This window comes from Limulus polyphemus, unplaced genomic scaffold, assembly GCF_000517525.1.
Source record: "Limulus polyphemus unplaced genomic scaffold, Limulus_polyphemus-2.1.2 Scaffold551, whole genome shotgun sequence".
Classification (NCBI taxonomy): Eukaryota; Metazoa; Arthropoda; class Merostomata; order Xiphosura; family Limulidae; genus Limulus; species Limulus polyphemus.
In genome coordinates this window covers 89,156-107,145 of record NW_013666161.1, presented here as the reverse complement: position 1 = coordinate 107,145, position 17,990 = coordinate 89,156, and the positions used below count along the sequence as shown (strand labels likewise).

The window sequence follows — 17,990 nt, the reverse complement described above, 5'->3', positions numbered from 1 at the left end:
TATATATACTCTTGTATCCCGCCCCCCCCCCCCCCCCCAGTGGCACATCGGTATGTCTGTGGACTTACATCGATAGAAACCGGATATCGATACCCGTGTTGGGCATTATGTAGCTTCGGGCTTAACTTCAAACAAACAAATATCTTATTTTTTTACGCCATGCACCTAGCTTGTACAGTTGTCACATTTTTAGAAAGAGTAATTTTCCGTTTGTCGTGCCATCGTTGGAACTATTATCTCCATTATCGGTTATGCTGAAGCTGATGGTCACTATTATTCATATTGCTCGATACTGAAATTTTCATTATAACAAGCAAAGAACAGTGAGACACATCTTTACAGAAACTTTCCACTCTAGATTTGGGCATCCGCTCTCAAGACTACGTTTAAACAAATCAAAACAAACGCACAGAAGTTCAGGGCTGCGTAGTGAGGCGACTTCGTTGGTGTGTCAAAGGAGGGAAAGAAAATCGAGTTTATCATTCATGGTTCGTGCTCCCCATGGCTCGGTGTTAAACTCGAGAGCTTATAACAATATATTTCAGGGATCGATATCCGCAGTGGAAATAGTATAGATAGCCCATTGTGTAGCTTTGAGCTTAATAACTAGCAAACCATGGCCCGTAGAAACGTTGCCGTGGATTTAACACGTACGACTTGACGCTATACTTTCTTGGCGGGAATCTCATGTCACTTAATTGATATAAGAACGTTTTTCTCATAGGAGGTAGAATTCACATTTGTTTCACTGTCTACTTTTTTGAAGTTTAAAACCTCTCATTTTATACAAAAACCTGTAGCAACCAAACCATAAAGCCAGGCAAGCTGTTTTCCTTACTTTCTCTGCACATCTTAATTTTTTATTGCCTTGTGGTAGGTAACAAATCGTTCATTTTTTGTCACAGTTTTTTTTTAAAAACACCTAAACCGTGTCCAGTATTGCAACAATTTACATTTCTTACGACATGTGTAACATATTCTGCGTAAATAAATATATATGTGCATGTGTGTGCATATTACACACTCGTAATATGTACTTCTTTACAAAGGTGAGATATTTGTAAGTTATCTTGAGCACAGTTATTAGGATATGTGCAAGTTGTTCGCATTCACTTTCTGACTGTGGGTGGGGTTAACCGAACGGTCAGCTTACGAATCTCGGCAATGGTTGGAGAAGTCCTGGGTGTCGTAGGATCTTATTCTTGGTGTTATATATATTCTTATGTGGGTGTGTAGTTCTTGGGTTTAAAACCGAAAAGATCGATAACATTAGTTACTCATATGATACTCTTATTTCTGGCATAATAAAGTACAATGCAAATAAAACATTGTACGTGTATTGTTTTAAGCATTTCAGCTAGTTTCTCTGATCCAATTATTGCAAGACGTCACCAGTGCATTATAATCATTGGAAGTAATAATGATATATGAAATTAATGATATTAATTGCTGAGTTTCTTTTTATTTCTGATCTCTTTAGGTAGCTGGTTTTCATAAAAAATTAACAACAATCTTTCCGATACTAATTGCCCCCCAGTGGCACAGCGTTATATCTGCGGACTTACAACGCTAGAATCCGGATTTCGATACCCGTGGTGGGCAAAGCACAGATAGCCCATTGTGAAGTTTGTGCTTAATTACAAACAAACAAACCGATACTAATTATCGTGTTGTCTTTCATATGTATCTGCCTTGGGGTTTGCGTCATTTTTGCTATTCCACTAGACAAGTAATATCCTTCTAAGGAAAGTTTTGGGACACAATTTTTCAGTTTCAAATCTAGCGTTGATGACATTGCGTTGTCGAATGGTTAAACATGGCGCCATGGCTTGCACCTGCAGCTAAACCACTACGATTAACTTTCCACATATACAATCTGTTGGTAGTTATTTAATCTTCATTATGAACCCTCTTGATATGACTTTACGGTCAGGTTTTCCGTTAATGACTTACCGGGGACGTTATATAATCAGTCATTTAGTTGATAGCAGTGATTAATTGCAGTAAGTTTTTATATGTACATTTTTTCCCCTCCTGCAGGAGGATAGCGATCTGACGTTTCTACATGACATTCGGGAAGTCACAGGCTATGTCTTGATCTCATTAGTGACTGTAAAGCGGATTGTATTTCCGAATTTGATGATCATTCGAGGCCGCAACCTGATGCTATTTAATGGAATGTTCACCAATGTCTCTTTTTCTTTATTTATTAACCATAGTACAATAGAATCATTGGAGTTTCCAGCGCTTAGAGGTATGGACATATTTTTCTCTTTTTCATCTAGTATAAATGGTTTTGTTTATTTCTTATTATTTTATGAATTATTTTAATGCACACTAAATCTTAGCTGAAACAAAACTTCAATTGGTGGTATCTGATGGGCAGCATATAATACCTATTTCAAATTGCATATCTAAAAGAAAATTGCTATCACCTGGTAAGTTATTCAATTATTAAAGTTTATAAGTAAGTTTTGTTTTATGCTACACTGGGGGGAAAAAGAGAGTAATTATGTTTTGTTATGTTTTTTTGCCGAGAAAACAAGCGTGGAACATTCGTACTTGGGCCTTCATGTCTGTTGCCAATGTAAATATAAAAGGGAGTGATTCGCGATTTTTAAGCTGTGTTATATGCACAAGATTCAGTGTTTAAATGATATTGGTAATAGTTCTATATATAGATGTTTCTCGAGAAGGTGGTTAAATTGCGGTGGAAGGGTCCAGAACGCCGCTCCGCCTCTTGAGGATTCAAATCATTTGCTTTCCTAGTCTTCTGATTGGAATGTCAAAGCATATCTCTCAAAATCAAAATTTAACCAGTGTGTTTAACCTAACGTCATCGTTATTTAGGAGAATATAACTTATTATCGATTTACTAAGAACGAAAATGAAACATACTACTTACCTCTAAAAGTTAAATGATCCAAACTGTTAGTACTATTATCAAACATTAAAAATCTTCACGTTTGTCCATTTAATTCCTGAAGTTTGTCATTATCAAATTAAAAGTTCAAGATGACCCATGAAGTTCTTTTAGAAACAAGCTTAATGTATTACCGACTTATTACCTTTGTTTATTATGATAAAGTCCGTAGTATAGAACACAAAATGGCTTATATATTTTAACCCCCCTTTTGTCTGTGAAAATTATACCATTTTGTTAAAGCGAAATATAACTTTTTTAAAGTAAGATTTTGTTTGAATTCTTCAAAAATTATATTGCAGTAAATTATGAATCGACTTGAACATTTTTATTGTAAGTGTTATTTTTTATGAGATTCAATTGTGCATTTTAATGAATAAGTAGTAGTTTTTTGTAAGTATATTCAGAGCACAAAACGTGTTCCATACTTTTCCCACGGATTTCAGCATCGTTGGGCATACGCAACCGAAAGTGTACTACTTTGAAAGAGGAATAACAAATAATAAAAATAATGCCACGTTCAATGGCTTTCAGAAGTTTTGTGATAAACTGATGGGCCATTTTTGACAAGATGTGAACCACAGAATACCGAAAACCGCCATTTTACTTAAGATAAGTAAAATAAGTACGTGCCAACAGATGGTGCATTCTTAATAAAATTTTCTTCATACTTGTTTTCTCTAGCAATTAACAGATAAGACATGCATTTTTGCCTGATGATGCATAACGTCACGTGGTACTAAATCAACCAATAACGAATTATCCCGATAATTGTTTACTCTGGTAATACATTACGAAACTGTAAATTATATATTATATATATATATATATATATATAAGCGTCATTTGTAACTACCTTAAAATGTATTTAGAAAACTTTAATATTTGCTATTTATAGAAAGTTTGATCTTGATAAGTGTCCAAATGTTATTCATACGTTTATTTCTATTCAGATATTCTTAATGGAAATGTGGGTTTTTTAAACAACGGAAACTTATGTTTCATTGATACCATAAAATGGAAGGAGATTTTAAGTGGACAAGATTCTGAAGTATTTATATATAACAGCACCAGATCAACAGACCAAGAATGTAAGTTTCCACAGCCGTCACAACTGATTAATAGTATTGTAATAGGTTTCAGAACTTTAACTGACTGCACTTCCTGTTGAAATCGAAACCTCGTCTCGTTTTCTTTCAACAGGTAGTTACAGTCACTTAAAGTTCTCTAATATACTGTCTACTCTGCTTAATGTTCCACAGAAAGTATTGTAATGTTCTATATGAATATATATATACTGTATATAAAGTTAATTGCGTGCAAACCATTTATGTTACATTAAAAATTAACTACATTTGTAATTATTGAGATCTGTTTGAATAGTTTCAAGACTGTATTTTCTTTAATTTAAAAGTAAGTGTAAAAGATAAAAAAACAAAACAACTAACCATTTGACAAAACTTCACTAATCTTTCCATGTCACCATTTAACTCATGAGATACACATCCAACAGAACTTAAGAATATTAGAATGAACTAAGTGCTAGACTGCTAAAGCAATTAAACTAAGCTTAGTTCTTCACATTTATATACCTCATATATCTATTTGTTGGATATACAAGACTGTTTAGCTTAATAATTATTGTTTTATAGGTGATAGTTAACACAAATATCGTTACGTAACTCGGTAATAATCGTACGTTGTATATGTAGTTCAACAGTTCAACTCTTTAAGTTTTTCTCGCTATGTGAGTATTGTTACATCATAGCGTCTCGTAGTTTGCAGTAAGTTCGAGGCCTCAGTTGGACAATGTATATATATATATATATATATAGGCGACCAAGTGAAGTTCAGTTAGAAATAGAAAGGAAGTCAGAAAAAGTTAAGTTAGTGAAAGTTAGACTGCGTGATTGTTAGCTTATCCATAATGGGCGATATATTAAAGTGAGTTTAACAGAGATAAGGAGAATAATTTGTCTTGTCAAAGTTTTTCTAAAGTAATTGAACTCGTTTGTGTGGACTTTGACGAAAAGGAGACAATTTCTAAAGTTCAAGATACATCTGTTGTAACCCACGGAGTAACATAAGTGAATCTATTACAGATTGTTGAGTAAGAAACAGAGTAAATAAAAATAATTCGTCTTATCAATTGGATTCTAAAGTAATTGAATCAGCCTGGGTGGACTTTTGACAAGAAAAGAGAATTATTTAGAGTTTTAAATACAACTGTAATATCCTATAGTGTAAAGAATTTTGTACATACGTTTGACTTGTTTTGAATATATTCTTGTTAAACAAGTGGATTGTGTGCTGTTCGTTTGTTGTTCAAATTTATCGCCAACAAGTCACAGACACCTACTGTAAAGAAACCAAGCCCATGTACACAAAACCCTGACACTATTAAACAAATTACTAAAGTAGTGTTTTAATTAACAAGTATATCACATAGCAAATTATATTACAGATTTTAACTCTGGACCTGGGCTTCCAAAACTTAATATCCGTATTATTCAACTTCCCATATCGATCCTTATCATTTTACCACTTAACAGACTAACAATTTTAAAAAGCTAAATCAATTTGTTCATAATTCTTTTATGCTTTGGAGAAAACAAATCTAAACCTTTTAGCCACTCTCTTCATAGCTCATATTCATTAAATAACAGATTCTAATAGCCCATCTTTGCAATTTTTCTAGTAAGTTGATATTTTTTCTGTAACGAGGAAATAAAAACTAAATGCACAAGAGAACCAAAAGGCTATGATGACTGGCTGTGTTGGTTCACCAGTTGAGTCACATGCACTATTAAAGATATTTTTATTCTCAAACACACTAATATCTTGTAAGGTTCAGCTAGCTTAGGAGATATATATTAGTTCTAAATCTAAATGTTAAGCTAAAAGTGCAAAATAATCATCATAAATATATTAATCTATAATAGTATTTAAAATTGTTTGAAATATTAGAACCAACAATATTAATGGAACTAAATTACAAGAAAAATTGAGTCTCTTATAAGCAGTAATAATCTCTTTTACCCCAAACTGTGTAAATAGATCTTTTATTCAGCAGTTTCAATATTTCTTTGTATTTATTGATATAAACGAAACTTTTAAACTGAATTTTAAATATAATTTTATGTGTGGGTGTAACATAAGAACCTGATTTATTGTAATATCGATAGACCATTCTATTCATATATAAGATATATTAACTTAATATATGAAACATAACATTTGCTCTAATGTATTTTGAAAAAAAAAACAACCTTCTATTAAAGTAAGTGTCTTGCAGTAAAACAGTGGCTTTGTAAGGTGGAGACATTTAGAACATTGTTAGAGTAACAGCAAACTGGTAAAGTATGTTAAAAGATTAAAAACTTCTTAGCTACAGGTCTAAAGGGAAGACCAACTAAAACACTTTTTCAGACAACTGATATTTTTTAGGTCAACCTTGTGATGAATCATGTGAAGATGGATGTTGGGGAGAAGGGCCAGAAAATTGCCAAAAGTTTTCTAAAACCAAGTGTTCTCCACAATGCTATCAAGGACGTTGCTATGGTCCTAATCCTCGAGAATGTTGTCATCTTTTTTGTGCTGGAGGCTGCACTGGACCAAAGCAAAGCGATTGTTTGGTAATTTACATGTTGCAAACTGTTTAGTGTGGGATTTCTAATAGTTCTTGGATGTATCCAAACATTCTTTTGAAGACCTTGTGCTGTTTGTCTTTAAATATTATAAATTTTTGGTATTTTTACTGAATTGATGAATGTATACAAATAACTGTGGTTACTTTAAGATTTTGTGGGATAAATTTAGAGTGGAAAAAGGTTTTCTTGTAATTTTTAATTCTTAAAATTCACTAGACTTGTAATGCAGGTGTTCTCAAACTGTAGGTCAAGATCCCACAAGATGCTCCAAAGGGAGTCACAAAGAAGTTGAAAAGATACAACAAATCTTTTAAATGTTTTTTTTTTCTGTAAATATTAATATATTCAAAGCGAGAGTTGCTCCATCTTCACTGTTACAGGGAAAGTATTTCAGTTTTTTGTGTGCAAAACTAACTATAAATAATTATCTCTAATTTTAAATTGATAGGCTAAGGGGAAGACAACTAGTCAAATACACCTATCACCACCTTTATACTGCACCTAAAGCCCAAAGTGAAGAGCACATTTTCACAGTAATGGGCCAGAAACATGAATTGTCAGATATACAGTCCAGTAACTCTAATCACTAAGCAATATCTGACCTTTATTTTTAGTATTCTATATTTTTTGGATAGAATGCTTTAAAGGTCTGGAATAATTTAAAAATAAACAGTGTGTGTGTATAGAACTGTGGAAATGTAATATGTATATATATTTTAGAAAGTTATTTAGTCTCTGTTCATTTTTAATTACCTAATAAATGAGAGAGTTTTGAATATTTGAATGTTCATTGTCACAAAAGATGCTTCCAAAGTGAAAAAGTTGAGAATCCATGCTGTAAAGGCATAAAAAACATCAAGTCAGACAGTAATTAAATATGTGAACTTTTAATTTTTTGTAGAAATAAAAGAAAAAAAAGGTGAAATATTCTTCAGGTTATGGGTTTATTTATATGTAATGTTTTTAATTTCCATTTATAAAAAAAAAATATTATTAATGCTGAAAACAGTTTATATGGATGAATCAGGGAAACAATTCACTGTCATAGTATTATTTCACTTAATGATATTAGGATTTCTAAAAAAATGTTCCTTATCTTTACAATAGTTTTTGTGAAATGTTTATTAAGAATTTTAATGAAAAATGTTTCTGGGATTTCAGGCCTGTCGCAATTTTCATGATGACAATGTCTGTAAGCAGGAATGCCCTCCAATGAAACGCTACAACCCATCAACTTATTCCTGGGAAGATAATCCTAAGGGCAAGTATGCCTATGGTGCAACTTGTGTGAAAAATTGTCCAGGTAACTGCTGTAAAGAGTTCTAGTGTTTAAATTAGAATATAGAAGTAACGATTTTCATAAGTAAAGTGGTTTTCACATAAGTTTGAGTTCTTAGTTATAGTTTATCAGCACAGAGGATTGCATTTTTATCAATTTGAAAACTTGAATAATTTACTTTGATAACTATCTTCTAAATGTTTGGCTTATGGATATGAAAAATAATAATGTTTAATGTTTGTGAAAAATATGACATAATGTTTGCTAGTATTGTTCAATATTTGTTTAAAAAATGAAAAGGATGATTTATTAAATGAGGGAAACTTTATTTAGTGTTATATAACAAGAAAAGGTAAAACATTATAAGTGAAAAATACTGAGCAGAGCATGAACAATTACTTAGAATGCTTATGTTTATGTTCCTTAGTTAATAGAGGTGTTTAAAATGACTGAGGTGTTTAGATAGTAATTTTAAGATTGTATGTTACTCATTATATATAACATTTTTATATTTCAATTAAGAACACCTACTGAAGGATAATGGAGCCTGTGTACGATCATGTCCTCCTGACAAAAAAGCTGAGAATGGAGAATGTGTACCATGTGAAGGTCCTTGTCCAAAATGTAAGATTGTTGAATAGTTTTTTAATTAAGTAAACACTATAATATTCAAAATTAAGTATCATACTGTGATTAGAAAATATTTAATTTGGAATTTTGGATTTAATAAGAAAAGAAAAAGACAAACTAATGTCATCTTAAGATATGAAATTAGTTTATTGTTTAGATCTTGGGAACGTCAACACAGTTGCCAAATGCTTCATTAAGAGATCTAACTAAATAGTTAATTCAATTGTGAATACACTTTTCAATACAGCATTAGTTATAAGTAGTCGCATTTTCTAAATTTTATTGAAAAATAGTTAGAGTTTAAATAACTGTGAGCTGTGTTACAAACATTTGAAATTCTCTTTTGTTCTTGAAAAATTAATACCAAAAAATGCGACTAAGAACCAGGTTTTAGTTTGAAATGTAGGAATATATAAAAAAGGGGGAGACATTATCACAAAATCTTAGCATTAAAATTTTTTCTAGTAAAACTAGAATAAATGTAGAAAAGACCAATATTTCTGCAGTAGATTATTCAATCTTAAAAATTTAATGGCCTGGGTCTGGTCTATTGGTTATTATGCCAGACTGTAGATCTGAAGGCATATGGTTTGTATCCCATTGCCTAGAAAAAAACAAATCTCTCCATACTTTGGGTGCATTATAAGAGTGGTGTTCAAATCCTGCTATTTTTTTAGAGTAGCCCAAGAGTTGGGTGTAGGTGCTGTCGACTAGCTGCCTGCCTTTTAATCTGTTAGAAATTTTAAAATTAGGGGCAGCTAGTACTTGTGTGTAGAGTTATGTAATTGTCCAAAACAAACCAATTAAAAAATTTCAAATATTATTTTTAAGAATTTCCTATTTTTATAGTTTGGCCAAAACTTTTTCTTTAAATCTACCTTAAAATGTAACAGGAATTTTTAACAAATGAATAGCACAAATCAAATAAAAATTAAAAAGGAGAATTGACAAATGAATGAAAGTAAAATGTTTCACAACACAAGTGATTAGTTAACAGATAAAAATCAAATATTGTTTAAGAATTGACCAATATTATTTCCCTAAGAGAGTGATATTATTCATACTTCATGGTGAGAATCGTATGACAAGGAAATACAAATATCAATTTTGGCAGTTTCTTTTTTTTTAGTTTGGTTTAGTGGATAGGACACTCTCAGTGGACCAACAGACCCTTTAATGTCCTTAAATGTTGTATTATGTTAGGATTGACAGATATTTAACTGATGTGGATTATTTTATTTTAGCTTTATGTTATTGTCAAAACATTAATCAAAGCATATCATATATTTTCTCTTTTTAGTGTGTGTTTTTATATACAGCTTCATATTTTGTTTCTTGTTCTTTTGTTTAATTGGTCTCTCATAATAAAACTTCTTGAGGCAGTTAAGTATTGAGAAAGTGCTTTGAAGTTCTTGCATATTTTGTCTATAGATTCTTTACTTTCAAACACAAAACTGTCATTTCACTGACAACCAATCATAATTGTTAGTGTCTGCTAGAAGTACCAGAGAGAGAGAGGAGGTGAATAGTTTTATTATGTAACTATCTGGCTATACCTAAAAAAAAATGTTATATACATTATTTTAAAAGATTTATGGTATAATTTATGGTTTAAAAGATGTTCACTGTTTTCTCACAGTGTATATTTTTGTCAAAACATTATTTATTAAAATAGACCTTTGTGCTGAAATATTTTCCTTCTTTCAGCAGCTTTCATATAGTAAAGTTTTATATTTGCTATATAATATCATATAAAGTTTGTTGCTTTTTGGTTTAACTTATGTAGCCATATTTGCAAACACCACTTATTCAATTCAGTTTATGACATTGGAACTGCTTAGGAAATGTTCTGAGAATAAATTATTAAAGAAAATTATTTCTAAAGTAAAGATGCCACCAGTGGTTCAGTGGTAAGTCTGAGGACATATAAACACTAAGAATCAGGTTTTGATACCTGCAGTGGACGCAGCACAGATAACCCAGATTGATATACCTTTCAAAAAATAGCTGTTCATCCAAAAATGGCCATAAGTATAATAATCCCTGTGGCCTATGCAACTGGGTATTCTGATGTCTTACCACTGAACAAATATAAGTGCAGAGAGTGTGACAGAAGTACTGGTCAATAGGTATAGCAATAAAACAATAAAAAAACAAGCAAAAAAAATAAAGTTGCTAACAAAATATCAATTGTTTTACAGCTTGTATTGGTGTTGAAGTGCTGCATTCTGGAAATATTGAGAAATTCCGTGACTGTACAGTTATTGAAGGATCCATTACTATATTGGAATCAACATTCAAAAATTATACAGATTTCGAAGAGTAAGTGTTTTTGTAACATTTAGAAATTTTTAATTTGAGAAATTATTGTTTTCTTGCTTTTTGATTCGGCACTATTTAGAAGTTATGTTTTAATCTCAGTTTGCTGTCAGTAATTCTCTTTAAAATTTCAACTTAAAGAATGTCAAGTTGGTTTGCATAACCTGCAAAAGGTAATAAATTGAAACTTTATAATTCATTATTAGATCTTATTTAAGTGTCTTCAACTTTTTTAAAAAAAATTAACTTTTCCACCTGTGGATCATTCTTTTTTCTTCCAACAGCTCTCTTGTTAATTAGTCTTGTAGCATGTTATTTCTTTAATAACAAAATCTTTAAAATATAAGTTTCTAGTTAAAACAACTAAAAGGCATTTATAGAGCCTGTAAAACTTACAGATGTTTACAATTGAAATTTTCGTTTTTACCTAATACATATTATTATCAAATTGTATTTTAAATAAGTGAGATCTAAGAATTAGTTCATTAATTTTTTCTCTGTAACCTTCCAACACAGTTTATATAATTTGGTATGATGATCTTAACTGCTTTAAAACTACCAATTTTAGTTATTAATTCTTATCAGCTTTTTTTATGTAACCTACCCATACAGTTGATGTGATCTGGCCTACTTATCTTAACTGCTTTAAAAAAGTGCTATTTTTTAGTTATTCATTTTAATCATTTGTTCTGCATGACTTGTCCACACAGTTTTTAATTATTAATTTTATTAGTTTCTTTTTTATGACTTACTTACATAGTCAGTGTGACCTGGTTTGATGGCCTTAACTGTAATTTGTAACCCCCAAAAATTATAGGCACTGTTAAGTGCTTGACCTTTTCATTGGTTAGTTGTATGATTCATGTACTTTTTTTTTAACATACACATGTATAGTAAAACTTTTTATTTTTCATTCTTTTCTGTACAGAAACTCGACAGGTATAATGTATCCAGCAATGCATCCTAGTCAATTAGAGGTTTTTAGTACTTTGAAAGAAATTACTGGTTACCTCAACATTCAAGCCTCTAACCCATATTTCAAAAATCTGTCATGTTTTCGTAATTTGGAAGTTATTGGAGGTCGCCAGACTACAGAGTAAGACCTAATCTAAATGAAAAGTTTATTTTTCTTTTAGCTAGTTACTATCACTAAAGTTTCATTAGATCTTTCATCATTTATAAATACAAGTTTTCAAGCCAGGTACTATGTTACTGAAATCTAATTAAAATTAGTATAAATTTCTTTTTTCGTTACAAATCCCTATAAATCCTTATATTTTTGAGATGGGTGGGAATTAATTTTTAGCCTCAGCATACCAGCTCATAGAATGGCTCTGAGTTTTTTTCAAGTACAAACATTTAGCTCATAGCTCTATCTCTTGACTGATTCAAGATCTAAGTATAGCCATGACTATTGAGGATTCCCTCTTGTTTTGCATGAAATCTAGCCTAAACAATTGCATGGCTGTTCACATAAAATCCACAAACATCCAATGAAAGGTCAACAAATCATCATTCTGTCTGTGGGTTTGGAGTCAGTATTACTTCACTGTACAGTAACCTAAATTAATTTCACCTCTGGTGAAGAAGAAAATAAATTTTTAACATATATAAGATCATCATTCTGTTGTAACACTGGATGAGGAACTAGACTTCAATTAGCATAAATATGTATGTTTTATTATAGTAAAGTACTAATTTAAACAGCTCTGTACAACAAAAGTATGTTAGATATTTCAATCATTGGCTGTCATATACGTACATGGATTCACTAGTGAAATAACATGTTAGCATGCTCCATTCTTCTGGGGTGCTTTTCCATAAATAACTCACATACAGTTTCAATGTTGATAGCAGTGTCATAATGATTATGTATTAATGCTAGATCACTCAGTCTTCATTCTATTTGTGTACAACTCAGGTAATTATTCAACTGATGGAGAGCAAATGCTGAATGTTCACATGAACATGAACTTAGTGGCAATGTGGCCAAGAGTTTCAGTAACTCCAAAATATTTGGTACACTGAAGCACACTTTTAAGCAGTCAACCAGTATCTATGGCTTGTCCTGGAGAAGTATAGAAAGTCATCTTGTCTTTCATTGATTAAGATCTTCATAATAAATATCAGGATTTGGCAAATCTTCCCTGTAAAAATCTATAGCTTGTCTGGTATCAGAGATAGAAAAATCTTGTGTGAGTTTTGATGATATAAGTTTCTGAATTGATGCTGTTTACTTTGCTCAAATCTAGAGGAGAGATTACTGTTAATGTGGTCAAGAAAATGAATGGTTACTGTTTTCTTAAAGTAATCCTCCATGGAAATATATTCTGCATTTGCACATTGGACTTGTTATTGACTAACTTGTGCCATGCTAACATTAATATTAGATTTGTTTGCAATATTACTGCTGTGTTTGAAGATACGATGTGAATAATCATCAATATTCACTTTCAGTGAAGTCAGTTCTTTACAGCATTGTTCTATTAGGGAAAAACCAGAAACAAAAGTAGTTTTTTTTCCAAACCCCCTTGGAGCCCCCCCCCCCTGTGTATTTGTGTGAATATTCTGATTTCTCATCTTGATGTTCCTTCCTAGATAAAGACCTACATTGATTTATCACTTTAGCAAGTACTAATGAAAACTGTATGATATCCTTATTTCCCAATAAAGGTTAACAAAATGATCACTTAATAAAACTTGCTAAATTTTTATGACCTGATTCTAGCATATGTTATCCCTTTTTTATTTTGTCACTCAAGTCTTGGCAGATGGTCAGTGGAATAGTGACAAAATTTTGTGGATATTTGAATAACATAAGAAGGAGATAGGAATTCTTACCCTGTTGAACCAACAATATGCTTATGAATAAATGTTTAGTTTCTCAAACAAACTACTTATGGTCAGAAACACTAAGCAAAATTAAGTGTTTGGACATTGACGATGATTGAAAGAAATTTTACGTGTTAATTCTTGGGAGTTCAGCTCAGCTGTTTAACATACATTTACCCAGACTGAATGATGAAAAGCAAATTATAGGAAATTGTTTTGAATATATATACAGATAAACATTTTATCATTTGATTCCTTGAAATCTTGTTAAGACAATTCATGAAAATTATAATAACTATTTGTTACTTGCTTACTAAGAGAAAGGTAGTATACTTTTACTTTATTTTTTATCATATAAATAGGGTAACTGTATCATAAATGACCAAGTACCTATTTTGAAATATAAGTGTGAAGTGTTGTTTTCAGACTTATATGAGGTTGCCTAAAACCCCCAAATAATTAAGCTACACCATGGGTATATTAAGATATATAAAAGTAACATCTGGAATATAATAATTAGGTTACTCGGGAGCTACATATTATTATCATGATTTCAATTTAATATTAAGGTGAAATTATTTCATAAGAATGTATGATAAATGTCACACAATACATGGTTCAACTCCATAAACTTTTTTTTTATTCCTATATCTACCTAGGTCGATAGAGATTCCTATAATTTAAAAAAATGCTGTCTCATGATTTAATAGAAATTCGCTTGAAGACCTGAAATTGGGAAATGTTGATTTGTGTTAAACTGAATTCTCTGAAGATAATATCACTTTTTCAGAAATAAATGCCCCCCAGTGGCACAGCAGTATATCTGTGGACTTACAACGCTAGAAACCGGGTTTCAATACCCGTGGTGGGCAGAGCACAGATAGCCAATTGTGTAGCTTTGTGCTTAATTCCAAACAAACAAACAGAAATAAATTAATTACACATAAACTAGTAAATCAAGACAAATAAAAAAAAGAATTAAAAAAATGAGTTGGTACCCAAAATATTATTAGTATATTGAAACATCTTTAGATAAAATTGTTTTCTGTATATAATAAAAATCAAATCTTACAAGCTTTGTGGAAAGAATGAACTAAGAATAGTTTATGTAGGTGTTATTACTATAGAAAGAGTACACTAAATTTTTAGATTAGTTTCCATATTTTAATTTTTGTAAAGATAAATTCATATTAATGTATATTTCATTTATGAAGAAGCTTTTATAAGGTGTAGTTATAATGTTATAAAATTTATACAGATAAATATTTGCAGTTTTCATCATAAAGTTATGCCTATACTGTTAAAAGTTGCTTGTTTTATGAGAAAGCAATTGATAATTGGACCATATTACCCTCTCAAGTTTGAGTTTTAACCATTTTATTTGAAAATCTGATGAATTTGTAACAGATGTAATTGGAATAAATATTTTAACTCAAGGTGCTCATTAAAAGTATTATAATAACTTACAAGTAGAATGTGTTCTTTTTTTTTGTTAAATCATCACTAGATTCATAGATTAATATCCTGTGATTATTTTTTTTTTTACATTAGAATACTATAAAAGTACATTCAACTAATAACACTTTTTTTCAGTCAATATGCTTCATTGCACATCATGCAGACTTCACTTGAGACACTGGGTTTGAAATCATTGAAAAAGATAAGATCAGGAAATGTGATGATCTATGAAAATACAAAACTGTGTTTGGCAAATAGCATCAAATGGGAAGATCTTATGATATATAATACAATTCCTGCACTGGTTCAGTATAATGCCAATGAGGAGTATTGCAGTAAGTATACTCATTGATATAATTTAGAAATTTATTGAGTTTTTTAGTATTTGATATTTGTTATTTTAATTTGTTTCTTGGAAATATTAATTTTGCTTAAAACAAAAAGTATTTCAATATACAAAAGAATGGACAGAAAAATGGGAGTAATATACTTCCTCCAAAAGAGGTTTCAGTATAGAGAAAACATGTTTTATATATCATTTAGTTTGTTTTTACCTTAAAATTTATTTATTTAAAGAACTTTGTATTATTGTAATTCTGTATGGATGTTGCATATTTTGTTCTTTTCTTTTTAACTGTTATCATCATTGAGATAACTGATGTATTTTGTAGGCAATTAATATTTTGCTAAACTGGTGAATATTTGTATCCTTTCCTGTATTAACCCAATGTTGTTATTCAAGAATTATCAACCAAACAATTGTAAGTGATAATGAAACCTTTGTTATGTTGTTTGATGATATATTATTTGCCTCCATCATGAAAAATGACAAAATGATAATGCTTATTATAACACAATTAAAAACATATTTAAACAACTATGTTGCCATATTTTAACATGTACTGAACAGTGGATATAACAGTATTTTTTATGCTGTATTTGTCATAAAGAATCTGTTATTATTTGTGATGAAGATGAACTGTATAGTTTACAAATTTTTAAATAGTTTTTTAATTTTTTGCTACTGACTGGTATCAGGTTACAAATACCACTTCTGATAGTAACAAAACCCAGTTCAATAACAATAGAAATCTACAAATTAAATTAAAACTGGTAATTGAGCCTGTTTAAAGTGATAATTCATGAATAGGAATGTGTATTTGGGTGTCTATCATGAACAGTTCTGTTTAGTTTTATAATTACTAAAAAACTGGCTAATGATTTATGTTTTCACACAGGAAAGAAAAAGTTAGTGTGCCACAACCAGTGTAAAGGAAATCACTGCTGGGGGTCTCATCCAGATGAATGTTTGTCTTGTGAAGCTTACAGGCTGGGAGATACATGTGTAAAGAACTGCACAGAGATGGATAAGTAAGCTTTTATTAAAGGTTTTAATTTGTATATATATCTAGGAAGTAGATTTGTTACTGTCAAAATTCTAGGACTAAGAGAGAGTCATTTATACATAAAGTTGTTTCAACTGCATTATAAGCAGTTTTGAATTTGGAGATAGTAACTAATTCACCACAATAGGTTGAATAGAAAGTAAAATTAAATTATCCATCCTGTTTACATGAATCCTGATGGGGAAGGGAGCTATAAAATGGTACTCAACAAAACTAATGTGTACATGAAAAATGTGATTTTTACACACACACACACACACACCCAAAAAAATTTCTGAAGGATTTTTGGATTAAATAAAAAGTTGAAAAACTTTTGCTGTGAACAGTCTCCTGAAAAGTTTCAGTTTTCTTTCTAGTTGAAGGATTTACATACCATTATGTGACAAAACAAGTATAATATTAAAACTTTACCATCTGAAAGGTGTGTTTTATTTAAAAAGTTTCTTATGATACTATTGATCAATGTGATTTGAAAAATAATTATCTTGACGAAAAAGTTCAAAATGTTTTAAGTTCTTGGAAGTCAGTAAAATCACCAAAAAGATTATAGACTCTTTACTCTAGCGTGTTTATTTCATTTTTCTTAAAAAATTTATAAAGCTACAAAAATGGAAAAAGAAACTAGTAAAAGGTAGTTTTGTGATAACAAAAAGTTAAAACTAGCTATGTTAATACTTAATGTTTGTATGAACAAAAGATAAAATATTGTCTTCTGCAATAGTAAATTACACATCAAAACATACTACTTTAACTCATTACACAAACGTAGCAAAGGGTTAAAAATTACTATAGTATCATTAACATAGTTGAAGGACAATAGTGATCATTATGAAAATCCATTAAATAACTGACAACATCAAACTAATAGTAAGCCAACTACATAGGTAAGAATGAAAAAGGTTAATCCTCAATTTCTGTCTCTTGATTGTTCAGCAATAGGTTTCAGGGCTTGTAGTACTAGAATATGGGATTTGCTCTCCATGCTGGATCCAGTGCAGAGAGTCCATTGTGCAACTTTATGTTAAACATCCATTCATTCCTAAATCTGTATACTAATTAAACAATCCTAACTAATTTTCATAGATGTAAAAATGAATAATAATAATAATAATAACCCCAGATTTTAAGAATCAAATACATAAGTTTTTGATTATTTTGAAGGTAAATTTGAAAGTTGTTGAATGTGGCGATACTCAACCATCTCCCTATTTATAAAATACTTTTAGATCTCGTTCTCTACTTTCTAAACGTGGTTTTAGTTCCAACCAACTGCTCAAAGTCAGAACATTTTCTGTAAGGTACATACATTGGTTCTTGTGAAGTAAGTTAAAGGTTATTTGGAACAAAACTATTGAAAGTATGCTTCAAAGGACTCTTGCAACTCAATATATTGTTACGTCTCCGTTTGTTAATTTACTTTCCATAACTTCGTTCCGACGAAACTTTAGCAACACAAGTCCTTACTTAATAAAACTAGTTTATTCTTTCTGAAT

At 30.5% G+C, this 17,990-nt stretch overlaps 1 protein-coding gene across 3 annotated transcripts in view; it reads left to right on the top strand.

Annotated features, from left to right (window-relative positions):
- LOC106459039 (epidermal growth factor receptor-like) overlaps positions 1 to 17,990 on the top strand; it is a 221,095-nt gene that overhangs the window by 163,463 nt on the left and 39,642 nt on the right. For all 3 annotated transcript variants that reach the window (XM_022385419.1, XM_022385417.1, XM_022385418.1), the window contains 9 exons: positions 2,041 to 2,254; positions 3,877 to 4,014; positions 6,371 to 6,558; positions 7,735 to 7,876; positions 8,375 to 8,476; positions 10,684 to 10,804; positions 11,730 to 11,897; positions 15,227 to 15,426; positions 16,330 to 16,462. In XM_022385419.1, the coding sequence (XP_022241127.1) occupies positions 2,041 to 2,254; positions 3,877 to 4,014; positions 6,371 to 6,558; positions 7,735 to 7,876; positions 8,375 to 8,476; positions 10,684 to 10,804; positions 11,730 to 11,897; positions 15,227 to 15,426; positions 16,330 to 16,462 (1,406 nt within the window). The remainder of the gene's footprint in view (positions 1 to 2,040; positions 2,255 to 3,876; positions 4,015 to 6,370; positions 6,559 to 7,734; positions 7,877 to 8,374; positions 8,477 to 10,683; positions 10,805 to 11,729; positions 11,898 to 15,226; positions 15,427 to 16,329; positions 16,463 to 17,990) is intronic.